General features: G+C 41.4%; 1 protein-coding gene across 3 annotated transcripts; it reads left to right on the top strand.

The window, feature by feature from the left end:
- The first annotated feature begins 1,840 nt into the window (after positions 1-1,840).
- LOC116396612 (tRNA selenocysteine 1-associated protein 1) lies at positions 1,841-10,395 on the top strand. 3 transcript variants are annotated; one of them, XM_031871321.1, is made up of 9 exons: positions 1,841-2,044; positions 2,868-2,965; positions 3,043-3,142; positions 3,234-3,283; positions 4,683-4,814; positions 6,628-6,744; positions 6,835-7,039; positions 7,114-7,147; positions 8,685-10,395. In XM_031871321.1, the coding sequence occupies exons 1-9, from the start codon at positions 2,021-2,023 to the stop codon at positions 8,843-8,845; spliced, it is 921 nt and encodes a 306-aa protein (XP_031727181.1). In that variant the 5' UTR covers positions 1,841-2,020; the 3' UTR covers positions 8,846-10,395. The 3 variants fall into 3 exon arrangements, with proteins under 3 accessions (XP_031727181.1, XP_031727180.1, XP_031727179.1); XM_031871320.1 differs by having other exon boundaries at positions 3,028-3,142; positions 6,841-7,039; XM_031871319.1 differs by having other exon boundaries at positions 1,842-2,044; positions 3,028-3,142.
- Positions 10,396-12,631: the final 2,236 nt, after the last annotated feature.

The raw sequence follows: 12,631 nt of genomic DNA, 5'->3' as shown, positions 1-12,631 counted from the left end.
TATATATATATGTGTATGTATATATATGTGTGTATGTATATATATATATATGTATGTATATATGTGTGTGTATATATATGTGTGTGTGTATATATATGTGTATATATATGTGTGTGTGTATATATGTGTGTATATATATATGTGTGTATGTATATATATGCGTATATATATATGTGTGTGTATATATATGCGTGTATATATATGTGTGTATATATATATATGTATATATATATATGTGTATATATATATATATATATACATACATACACACACTATATATATATTTTTTTACCCTTCCAGGTAGAAGGTAGGGCCAGGTAGGTTTGGATAGCTTCTCTCCCTTAATAAATTAAATCATTTAAAAACTGCATTTTGTATTTACTCGGGTTATCTTTGTCTAATATTAAAATTTGTTTGATGATCTGAAACATCACTGAAACACTGAAACAAGTGTGACAAATATGCAAAGAAATAAGAAACCAGGAAGGGGGCAAAAACTTTTTCACAGCACTGTATATTACATTATATATATTATATATCCAGTATATACTGTGTATTATATTTTATATATAATAAAAAGATGTCGAACATAGATGTACAGAGAGGAACTACATAGTTTCCCTGGTGCCGAAAACAATGTACAAACATAGAGTGCAGAAATTTAAACACAAGTAGTGTGAATATATAAATACTGGTAATATGTAGTAATTTAAATGCAGATTATCTTTACAGAGATTATATCCAATTTATCTGGTGACCCTTTGGAGGGGCCAGACCCTTAGGTTGGGAACCACTGAACTACTTCGATAGGCCACTTAGATACTTCCGGGTCACTCAGTCAGGAACCTTCCTAAGCAAAAAGGACTATTTTGTATCTGGAAGTATCGAAGTGTCCTCCATGATAAGAGCTGTTTGAATTCTCTAAATGCTAAGGAAAGGTGCATCCATGCTTCCTTTATTAGCTCCTTCAGCATAGGAAACACTGGACCTTCCTTTACGAAAGGAAAGTAGATAATTCCGACCCACAATTCCTTGCGGCGGCAACATTTAAAGTGACGCATCAGTCAGTCGTCCGTTAAAAACAAACGATATGTTTATCTTACACAGGTTTAACAATTATACTTATACAGTCATAAAGTAATGGGATTCATGTTGATGAATATGAACAGACAGTAACAATCTTTACATTTCATTTCACATGTAACAAATGAGGAAAAAACAAAATAAAGTGAACAGTAAATATAGCAAACTTAATGGAAAAATTCTCAATAACAAAAACCATCCATAAAAAAACAAACTAGGCCTATGATAGATTATCAAACTGTTAAAAAGTACAATACAACTGAACCATTGGATCTACATTACTGCAGGAAATATTGATATTGAACAGTTTCATTGATGTTCCACATGAGTGCATTGTTTCTACTGAAGAAGTGATTGTTAAGTGTGACACCAGTTTCTCTCCTTCACACCACGAGTGAAGCAGCCTCTCACAAAAGAAGATGTTTATAAAGCCTGCATGGGATGGAGGACTACATGTCATGGGGGTCGTGTTTTATGTGCTTTTTGTAGTCCTTCTTTGTTGTAGTTTCTCCATGACAGACCTACGTCAGTGACATCTGCCGTCGCATCATAATTATGTAGCTTAGTGAAAGTGGAGTCGGATTCTCTTTTCCTAACTCCTCATAAACTCTCCTTCACATATTTCCTTGACCCATGACGTTTTCCTTAGAGGTCAAGGAAAACGTTAGGAATAGACGACAGGAGGTCATTTTTGGACTTTTCGGCCCCAGCCAAGAGTTTTGGGACGGCCATTAAGATGGAGGAGCAGAACAACTTCCGGTTCAAGCGAGGATCGAGGAAATGACAAATAATAGACTTAGGATGTACCCTTCGTGTACTTTCCACCTTTACTATTCTGCTACGCTAGTCAGCATGTGCAGCCTTGGATATTCAGCCTAATTGACAACGTTTATTCTCAGATAATTCACATTGTAATATTTCCACCTTCAGCAGCAGCATGAGCACGTTATGGATGGGGAACGTGAGTACTCCACACTTTACTTTACTGCGATGAGTCTCGTGTGGTGTGAGCACCGTGTTAGCTAGCGCTACCGTAACATCGGCCACACGCTGTATGAATGGAAGGGAGTTCAAACTCCCTTTTAGAAAACCAACCCTTAGATATTGCCCTGTTAGTTGGGTTTCACTGTGTATGGAGTAACGTCAGCTGAAAGACTAACCCACTGTTTAAGTTCGGTTAAACAACACGTAACGTTAGCAGTCCACTCAGTAGAGCACAACAGCTCCAGGTCCCTCTCCTCTAACTTAACGACCACAACAGACCAGGTCTACATTAAAGCCCACTGTGCTTATATCCCTAAACCTGAACTAGACTAACATGGAGACTGTAAAGAGTCCCCTTTCAGAATTGTGAAACATTTATTCTACTTGTGAAAACGTGCAGAATGGTTCCACATGTTTCCATCCAGATGACTCTAGACTAGATGTGACGTCAGATAAAAGCCCATTGTATGAAGATTAGTCAAAGCTGGACCACATTTGATAAAGTGACTGTTTAAAACCCCTTTTTTAAATTTGTGAAAATTCAGCTTTTCGTGTAGATATTGTCTGTATGGAGGAAAAAAGCAATGCAATTGTTTCTTTGTTATCTGCATTGTTTCGTTTTGACACCTAGAATACATAGATTGAAATGGGCTTTAACAGTGTTTAGGTGCTCCATGATGTCCAGAAGCTGGTGTGTTGATGGAGCATCAGCTGATCCCCTTAGCTTTCAGCTGAACGTATGAATGGGAACCGTTGTGGAATGAGTCCTGAGCTCTCTCTTCCAATCTGTTGGTCTGTAGCTGGAGGCCTACATGGATGAGAAGTTTGTCACCAGATCCTTTTCCACCATGGGGGAGCAGGTGATTAATGTGCGGATCATACGCAACAAGATGACCGGGTGAGAGCTAAATTCACAAGCAGTTGTCTCTTTTGGACTTGATCTATTCTGACGTTAAACAGTTTGTCATCACCCAGGGGGGCTCTGGGCTACTGTTTTGTCGAGATGACAGATGAGGCCACAGCAGAGAGATGTCTCCGCAAAATCAACGGCAAAGCCTTACCAGGAGCCAATCCGGTATGGGTGTTCAGACAGTAACCATGTTTTTTTATGTTTTCGTCTCAGTTGTCCGGAGAAATGGCATTTTTTTAATGTTTCTTTCTCACAGCCCACAAGATTCAAATTAAACCGAGCCACCTTTGGGAAACAAGAAAGTGGGTGAGTCCAATTGGAGAAGCAGGAAATCAAAGATGACCGTGACATTAAAGGGTGACGTCTGTATTTTCAACCTGGACCCTATTTTCTCATGTGTTTGAGTCTAACTGACTAATAGAGACGACAGCCACTCACGAGCTGCAATGTAATCCTATCGGGGCAACCTGGCACCGCCAATTCACGTGCACTAAAAGTGCTTGTTTTTGCCACTGACAGGCTTTGATTGGTTATGTAACATTATGGATTATGTGTTGCCAAAAGACAACAGTGGAAACATGACTGGCAGTCGTGCAGAGTTTGTTGTGTTGGAGTACAGAAAGCTAGCTTAGTGTTATTTCAAGATTTCCAATGTCATGGCTGAATATCGAGATGATTTAGACAATGTGGATGAGGTATTTGAATTCATTGGCCGTCTGTATTTCTTTGACTCTGAGTATATGTTAACCCTAACCCTACGAGTTAAAGGAGGGTGAACCAGCTGCTGGTGGTGAGACCCCATGTTCCCATGTCACATGACTTCTTTTTTAGCGGGACTTAATAGCAAAAGGACTGGATCAAGGGAAAGCAAAGCCTTTTATTTCTCTGTAGGGTTCTTTCCATAATGTTGTCAGACACTTGTAACAATCTGAGCCTGTTAGTGGTAAAAATGAGTGCTTTTAGTGGCCACAACAGCGCATATTTAGGGGCTGCACAATCAAGCAAATATTAATCGCAATCATGATTTTGTCTTCCCACAATGAAGTGAACTTGATCGACTGCAGCGTTTAAAATGCGTGCTCGCTCGTAGAAAACACTGCTGCACATCAAATCAACTGTATTTATATGTTGCTTCTAGGAGAAGCTCTGTGGATAAGTCTTATTCTGATGCAAAGATGTGTACATCAGTAGGAATGTAGCACAAGATGGAAGTGAAGGCAGTGCAGGAGAACAGTGGAGCAACAAGAGACCTCAGTAGATCACAGAACAAGTAGAATAATCAAACAGTGAAGCTGCAATAAATAAGTAAACCCTAAAAATACAATATAATCTGATTTAAATATGAAGTGTTTATATTGCTCATACACACATTGATATTGTACACAAGTGAATGAGTATTTGCATGGTTTCTTATGTGGCGTGCAGTCTATTGGGAGAAGTGTTGGTTGTGCAAATTGTGGTCAATTTGAATAAAAAAAAATCTTGCCTATCATTCTGGCCACCATCGTGCAGCCCTTCACATATTGGTATTGCAGGTCAAGTCACAGCGTTATCCATCAGTACTGGACCATATTCAGAGATTGTTGTCCCCAGCAGTCACCTCAACACAAAGACATGAGGCAGGAGCTTGAAGAAGACCGACGTTTCCCTCTAAGATGTCTACGTAATGATGGAATGACTCGTGTCTTTTCTCCTCTTCTTGTAGTCAGATGTATTCTCTGTTCGTGGGAGATCTCACGCCAGAGGTGGATGATGGGATGCTTTACGAGTTCTTTTACAACCGGTACCCTTCCTGTCGAGGTGGAAAAGTGGTGCTGGACAGCATGGGCAACTCCAAGTGAGTAATATGGAGAAATTCTGTGACAAATGTGCGTGTATGTTGTTGGCCTGCATCGGTGAAGGGACGTGTTGATGGTGCTCATTCAGCTTTTCAACAGTGTGACTGAAGAGTCAGGAAGCTCGTGATAACAAAGCACTCGTTTTCAGCAGAGCCTCACCAAACACACTTCAGTCAAACTCCACAAACAAAATGAAACTTGCCAAAGCCGACTTCTTTCTCTGGTTATATACTCCTGAAATATACTTTGACACTTTGTCTCCATGGCAAAGGCTGCACATGTGGAAGCGGGGACTTCGCTACATTTAAGACAAAAATACACTCGGCATCGGAAAAGAAAGTACAAGGATAGGATTTAGTGCTGCAGATCCTGAAACGATCACCTCACAGAAAGCGGTGGGACCACCACAAGAAGACCCAGCCTGCTCCCTGCTAATGTCGATGGATGAAATATGAATCAGGCTGACCCAGCAACAGGAACTCAGAGACTGTGCATCTTTAGAGAGACCTGGCTTCATCATAACTTCCCAGATCAAGCTATTGCATTTGCAGGGCGGACTGTAAACGCACCGACAGAACGCAAGACTCCGGTAAGAAGAGGGGAGGCGGACTGTGTGTTCACATCGAAGATGCTTGGTGCTCAAACATAGTCAAAGTCAATGGACAATGTTTCCTTGATGTTGAATTTTTAATGCTAAGATGTTGGCTATAATATCTGCCCAGAGAATTCAGCAATGTTTGTTGCTGCTGTTTACATTCTTCCAGATGCAAATAAAAAAAAAATGCACTACAGGAATATACATCAACAGTGACATCATATATCAGCAAATGTGTTGATGTGGTGATTACAAAGACAAAATAAAATCAATCCCAACCAGAGAGAATGGATGAATGGAGAGGTGAGGACTCTATCCAGAGACAAAAAGCTGCCTTTCACTCAGGGGACAAGGAAGCATACAGCATCATCAGAACAAGACTGAAAGCTGGCATCAAGGAGGCAAAGAGGAGTCAAGAGAGACTGGTGAGAGACCTCAACACCAACAACACCAAAGATATGTGGCAGGTGATCCAGAATGTCACAGGCTACAAAAACAGGAGCATCCCCATCATGTGTGAGGCCACGCTGCCAGATTTATACTCGCTTTGATCTCCTCAACAAAGAGTCAGCCGTCAAGTCTGTGGTGTGTTTAGTCTTTAACCTTCAACTCCTCTCAGGCTCCTCTTCTCACTGATGCTAATGGTACCAGTGATGTTCTGGGGGTTGTAGTCCCCCGCTGTAGAGCCTCCTGTCCTGGTCGTACACATCCCATACCAGTTACTAATGTGTGCAGTCAGGAAGCTTTCTTTTGCTCCTCTGGTTAACAAGACGTGACACTGGAAAACAGTTTGGGACCCACTGGTGTGGAGTTAAATCCCATGCACACAGATATTTTCAGCAGAAGTGGCCCTCAGGGTGTGTATGGAGCCTCTATGTAAAGCAGTAACCTGGCCACCCTCGAAGCCCAGTTCCACCGATAACGATAGTTTATAAAAGCGTCCTATCTGCGTCCTCTGTAATGTAGCCTGCAGCAGAGATGAGGTCTGGTAAAGTCACTAACTCCTGCAGCTACGTCCACGTGTTAAAGGGAGAGTGTCAGACAGATGCTGCTGGTGAGCAACAATCAACATTCATTTAGATCCCATGGTGCGTTGATAATCCCTGCATTAATCAACCTGCTCACTGTGGCTTGTTTTAATGTTGGTTTAAGCATAAACGTTGTAATAATCCTGTCATCAAATACAAAGATGTCAGCTGTACTGTGTGTCTCTGTAGGGGCTGTGGCTTTGTTCAGTTCCCAGACGAGCGGCTGCAGAAGCGGGCTCTAGAGGACTGTCAGGGTGCTGTGGGACTGGGTAGTAAACCTCTGAGACTGAGCCTGGCTGCTAACAAGTGAGTTCTTCTGCTCAGCTGATTGATTTGTGCCAGGAGCACAAGCCAAATGATTGGAGTTCAGCGGTGTGTGTCTCCCTGCCTCTTGAGTTTAAGGAACAGGCAGCAGCAGCAACCGTCAGAGCACAGATCATGGCAGTCCGGCTCAGGATACAAGCCCAACTATGACCAGTACAACCAGTACCAGCAGCAGGCCTATCCGGGGTACTACCCCTCCTGGGGCTACGATCAGACTGGAGGAGGGTACGGCTACAACTACCAGCAGTATGATTACACGCAGTACCCCCCACCACAGGTAAGTGATGACACCCGTCAGGCGCACCTCATTAACAGACGTGACTCACCCTAACATGTGTTCTCTGTCTGTAGGAGAGTGAGGCCGTTGAGGATGACGGACTTGAAGGTTGGTATTACTGTCATCATCGACTCATGTATCAATCAGAGTTCTGATTGTTTAGTCTTGTTTATTGTAAATCTTAAAGGTGTTTATTGCATCACTACATATACAGTTGTGTGAAAAAGTGTTTGCCCCCTTCCTGATTTCTTATTTTTTTGCATGTTTGTCACACTTAAATGTTTCAGATCATCAAACAAATTTAAATATTAGACAAAGATAACACAAGTAAACACAAAATGCAGTTTTTAAATGAAGGTTTTTATTATTAAGGGGGAAAAAAAATCCAAACCTACATGGCCCTGTGTGAAAAAGTGATTGCCCCCTAAACCTAATAACTGGTTGGGCCACCCTTAGTAGCAACAACTGCAATCAAGCGTTTGCGATAACTGGCAATGAGTCTTTTACAGCGCTGTAGAGGAATTTTGGCCCACTCATCTTTGCCGAATTGTTGTAATTCAGCCACATTGGAGGGTTTTCGAGCATGAACCGCCTTTTTAAGGTCATGCCACAGCATCTCAATCGGATTCAGGTCGGGACTTTGACTAGGCCACTCCAAAGTCTTCATTTTGTTTTTCTTAAGCCATTCAGAGGTGGACTTGCTGGTGTGTTTTGGATCATTGTCCTGCTGCAGAACCCAAGTGCGCTTCAGCTTGAGGTCACGAACAGATGGCCGGACATTTTCCTTCAGGATTTGTTGGTAGACAGCAGAATTCATGGTTCCATTTACCACAGCAAGTCTTCCAGGTCCTGAAGCAGCAAAACAGCCCCAGACCATCACACTACCACCACCATATTTTACTGTTGGTATGATGTTCCTTTTCTGAAATGCCGTGTTACTTTTACGCCAGATGTAATGGGACATACACCTTCCAAAAAGTTCAACTTTTGTCTCGTCAGTCCACAGAGTATTTTCCCAAAAGTCTTGGGGATCATCAAGATGTTTTCTGGCAAAACTGAGACGAGCCTTTATGTTCTTTTTGCTCAGCAGTGGTTTTCGTCTTGGAACTCTGCCATGCAGGCCATTTTTGCCCAGTCTCTTTCTTATGGTGGAGTCATGAACACTGACCTTAATTGAGGCAAGTGAGGCCTGCAGTTCTTTGGATGTTGTTCTGGGGTCTTTTGTGACCTCTTGGATGAGTCGTCGCTGCGCTCTTGGGGTAATTTTGGTCGGCCGGCCACTCCTGGGAAGGTTCTTTTTCACACAGGGCCATGTAGGTTTGGATTTTTTTTTCCCCTTAATAATAAAAACCTTCATTTAAAAACTGCATTTTGTGTTTACTTGTGTTATCTTTGGCTAATATTTAAATTTGTTTGATGATCTGAAACATTTAAGTGTGACAAACATGCAAAAAAATAAGAAATCAGGAAGGGGGCAAACACTTTTTCACACAACTGTACCTGAAGCAGAATATTCTGGTTTTGTTCCTGCTCTGGAACAATGTTCTGTTTGCTAATGAGAGCAATGCTGAGACAAACCCAGCATACAGGATTCCTGTTGTCTGCTCTGTGAAGCTTTTTGTCATCGAGCGTCTCTGTGCTGCAGATCCCAGTCCAGAGCTGGATGTGGTGGAGGCCAACAGGAAGTTCATGGAGCTCAGTGAAGAACTGTATGACGCTCTGATCGAGTGTCACTGGCAGCCAGCTGAGCTGTCCACAGAGCAGGACGATGAGACGTCCAGCCTTCCAGAGCCCATCTACTGCTGACTCTGCAGCTTTAAGGACAGATGTCTGCGAGCAGCTTGGATCCTTGAAGGACATGAAGGACAGAAGTCACGCTAAGGGTTCTACAACAAAACATGTTTCTGACGTTTTTATGGATCCACGGAACACACTGAGTAGATAACGTGTTAATAGTGTCAAGTCTCAAAATGTTATGACAGACACAAAACATGGAATGTAAAATGAAACGATTAAAAGCTAAGATGGCATGGATAAAGTAAAGCAAAAAGAAATCTTGATACCATTACACAAAGTGATATCTTCCAGGTTTGTGTCGGCGTTAAAATGGATAAACTGAGATATTGGCTACAGGTACAATACACATTATGATGTGCTCCCATTAAAGCTGTATGCAGAGATCCTATGTAATTACAGCACTATTACTATTACTCCACTATTCTGAGGACACATGTTGGTAGAACAATGAAAGGGTCAGTCTGTTGCTTTAGGTCATTCATTCGATTTTCCAGAGTTGATCCATGGCTCTTTTCATACTGACGTGTTTAATCAGGCTTTAATATAAATAGCTCCTACTGTTAGTCATCTTCATCACCATATATATGATTAGAAGAACATCAGTTAAATATCTGTTTTGTGTACTTAACAGTTTGATCTGCAGCTAACGAACTAAAAATAACAGAAATCATTCCAACCTGTTGGTGACTTATTAATTTAACATGTTTACAACATATATACGTAACACGATAGGAATGGTACAAAAGGCTTTTCAATATAATACATAGTACATTGGTTCAGTGCTGAACACAGAAGTTGTCTGTCAGATTAATGAAGCCAGAAATATACAACTTCTAAAGTTGTATGAGTTATCTCCATGGTGCCAGCCCATCATCGGCACAGCCATTTAGATGAATGCCAGTTTTGTTTTCATCTATACTCACATTGCCTCTATGAAGAATTACAGGGCAGTCATTTGAACATGTGTGGAGAAAAGCTTGTTCCTCTTTGATCAAATGATCTTGAATAAAAGGAGCTGAAACAGCACAAACTAAATGTGCTACTCGAATCAATGCAGGTCTTTGAAACCAAAGGTGATTTGAACATGTTAGAGGTGTCACTAGGCTGGTTTCCAGCTCTCCATAATTCACTTTTCACAAGTAGCACACGCTTCCATTTTAATTGAGTACTTGAGTAACAGTGTTCATCTACATGGAATGTGTTTAGTCTACATACAGTAAGTCACATTTCTGAGGTTTCTGAGATGGCTAGTTAAACTTCTCATTTACCAGGAGGAGTTTTTATCACTCCGAACATTCTGTCACTTTGTCTTTTCCTGGAAATGTGCTCGAGGGTCCTGATGCTGTTCAGCGGAGTTTCCAGCAGGTGGTGCTGCTGCAGCCATCACAGCTACTGTCAATAGGCCAGTGTGTGTATGAGCACATACAGGTGTTCAATGTGATGGATGATTTGCACAATGAAATATAAACTGAAAGCAAATGCTGTGTGGAATGTGGGAAACCAAAAACTAGTCTAAAATAAACCTGAGACTGCTCACAGAGTTGGAGGTTGAATCCATATGAACTCCACATCTTTCTTTACACAAAACAGTTATTGTAGACACACACCTCCAGCTCTACCCACCATTGATGAGTGATGATTTGTATTCATGGTTCTCAGACAGAAGACACAATGAAGCACAACGTTAAACTTCAAACACAAACACATCAACACCTATTAAAGATGAATAGAAACATAAACCCACATCACAAATCAAGGGCTCAGGTATTGATCATCAGTTTTCACAAAGATGCTGATCATAGAAACATAGAACAGAACAACAGGTCATTTCACTGGTACCAAAGGAAGTGATTGTTGTTGGTTGTTATGGTGACGTCACAGTGGTGAGAGAGAGCGGACACAGCTCCGGAGATGGATGGCTTGCTAGCTATAGCTAGCTTGATAATCACATGAATCACAGCTGTCTCTCATCTGGTGACAGAAATGTGCTTTCCTCGCTGTAACAACAGTGTGTGGATGAAGAATGAAGTTATTCCATTTTTATCATTTAGTCTGGATTCTACTCTCCAAAATGTTACTACACTGAATGTTTGAATAGTTACTGCAGAATCTCACCTCAGTGAGTCTGCAACTTGCGTGCAGTTGGTTTAGATAATGCAGAAGTTATCCTGCTACCACGGCTGCAATGGTACCGGTACACCATGCCAGCACATCTTAGAGATCCAACCAGGTTTACTTCTTCAGCTGCACAGCCCTATCTAGACACAGCGTTCACTCAATGAGTAGTGCGTCAAATCCATCTTTTAAATGTCATTTTATATCCTCACACTGAACATGACAGCTCGTTTGTCACTCACTTCCTGCAGAGGAACCTCAACTGTGGAACTCTTGAAGTTGTATGTTTGGAGTTGGGTGCTTTACCCTCTTCAGACTTTTGTTTGGACTTTCTTCACTTCATTCTCTCAGTTCTCTTCAGTTGGAGTCTCATGCCCTTTTTTATTGGACTGGTTGAGACATGGCTTTTGTTATTCAATTTTGCTATCAGCTGACCTTGAGCCAGGTGTATGGAGGCAGCTTTCGTCAAAGATGCTCGATAACAATGGAAGTGAACGTGAACATAGATTATGATTTTTTACAAACATTCTGAACATTCTGACACTAAAATGACTCGAACACAAAAATTGGGAGAAAATGAACTTTGTTCCAGACTTTTCTCTGTTCCAGCAACATCCGGGTGCGAGATCTGGTAACTAAACCCAAGTTAACTAATATTCATAATGCTAAATATGGCTGTTAGCTGTGTAATAGCTAATGTTAGCAAAAGAAAATATGAATACATTATGCAAATATAACCCAATCTGCTTTTATTCATCCACTTTACGTTCACAACAATTTTAAACATGGACGAGGGATGCCCCCCCATGTCGATGATGTTGAAGGATCACTCCAGCCCTACTTTCATGCTTCTTTCATGAAGGAAATGCTTCCGTGTGTCCACTCAGAATCCCAGATGGGAGTTTTGCAGTGATGGTTGTCCTTCTGCAAGTTTCTCCTCATCTCCTCACAGGATCTCTGGAGCTCAGCCACAGTGCATTGGCCGAGCTGCCGGCTCTAGGACGACTCGTGGTTCTCCAGACTTCTTCCATTTAAGAATTATGGAGGCCACTGGGCTCTTGGGAACCTTCAACGCAGCAGAATGTTCTTGTAGCCTAACCCAGATCTCTGCTTGAGACAATCCTCTGGGAGCTTTGCAGGCAGTACCTTCACGTCACGGCCCTGTTTCTGCTCTGCTATGCATTGTGAGACCTTCATATAGACAGCTGTGTGTCTTACCCAATCGATTGAATTCAATTAAGTCAAGCTGTAGAAGCATCTCAAAGATGATCAAGAGGAATATGAGCTACATTTCAAGTGTGGAGGGTCTGAATACTTCTGTCAATGAGGTATAGTAGTTTTTCTTGAAATATATTTGTAAAGAAATCTGAAATCCTGTTTTGGCTTCATCATTATGTTATTGAGGACAGATTGATGGGGGGGGGGATCATTTCAAGGATTTTAACATAGGCTGCAACATAGCAAAATGTGAAAAAGTGAAGGGGGCTTTCTGAACACACTTCTGTTATGTCTCCTTTTTTAAGTAAGTTAAGTAGTTTCTAAATATTTCCAAGTGAATAGTGATGGATTTCCTGCCTGTCAATAGAACTGATCAATACTCTATCCCTTATCATGTAGTCGAATGAACAAAACTGATGATTTAGTAATTTATCGTGATGTGCACAGGGATGAAATTTCAAC

The sequence above is a fragment of the Anarrhichthys ocellatus genome, unplaced genomic scaffold (assembly GCF_004355925.1).
Source record: "Anarrhichthys ocellatus isolate YVR2014 unplaced genomic scaffold, GSC_Weel_1.0 scaffold57, whole genome shotgun sequence".
NCBI lineage: Eukaryota > Metazoa > Chordata > Actinopteri > Perciformes > Anarhichadidae > Anarrhichthys > Anarrhichthys ocellatus.
This window is presented reverse-complemented; position numbering and strand designations above follow the sequence as displayed.

What these genes read in the sequence shown, in the direction of transcription:
- LOC116396612 (XM_031871319.1), top strand. Translation starts at nt 2,021, where the DNA reads ATGAGCACGTTATGGATGGGGAAC. An exon ending in CCTTACCAGGAGCCAATCCG is followed by an intron (nt 3,143 to 3,233) that starts GTATGGGTGTTC and finishes TCTTTCTCACAG; the next exon opens with CCCACAAGATTCAAATTAAA. An exon ending in TTTGGGAAACAAGAAAGTGG is followed by an intron (nt 3,284 to 4,682) that starts GTGAGTCCAATT and finishes CTCTTCTTGTAG; the next exon opens with TCAGATGTATTCTCTGTTCG.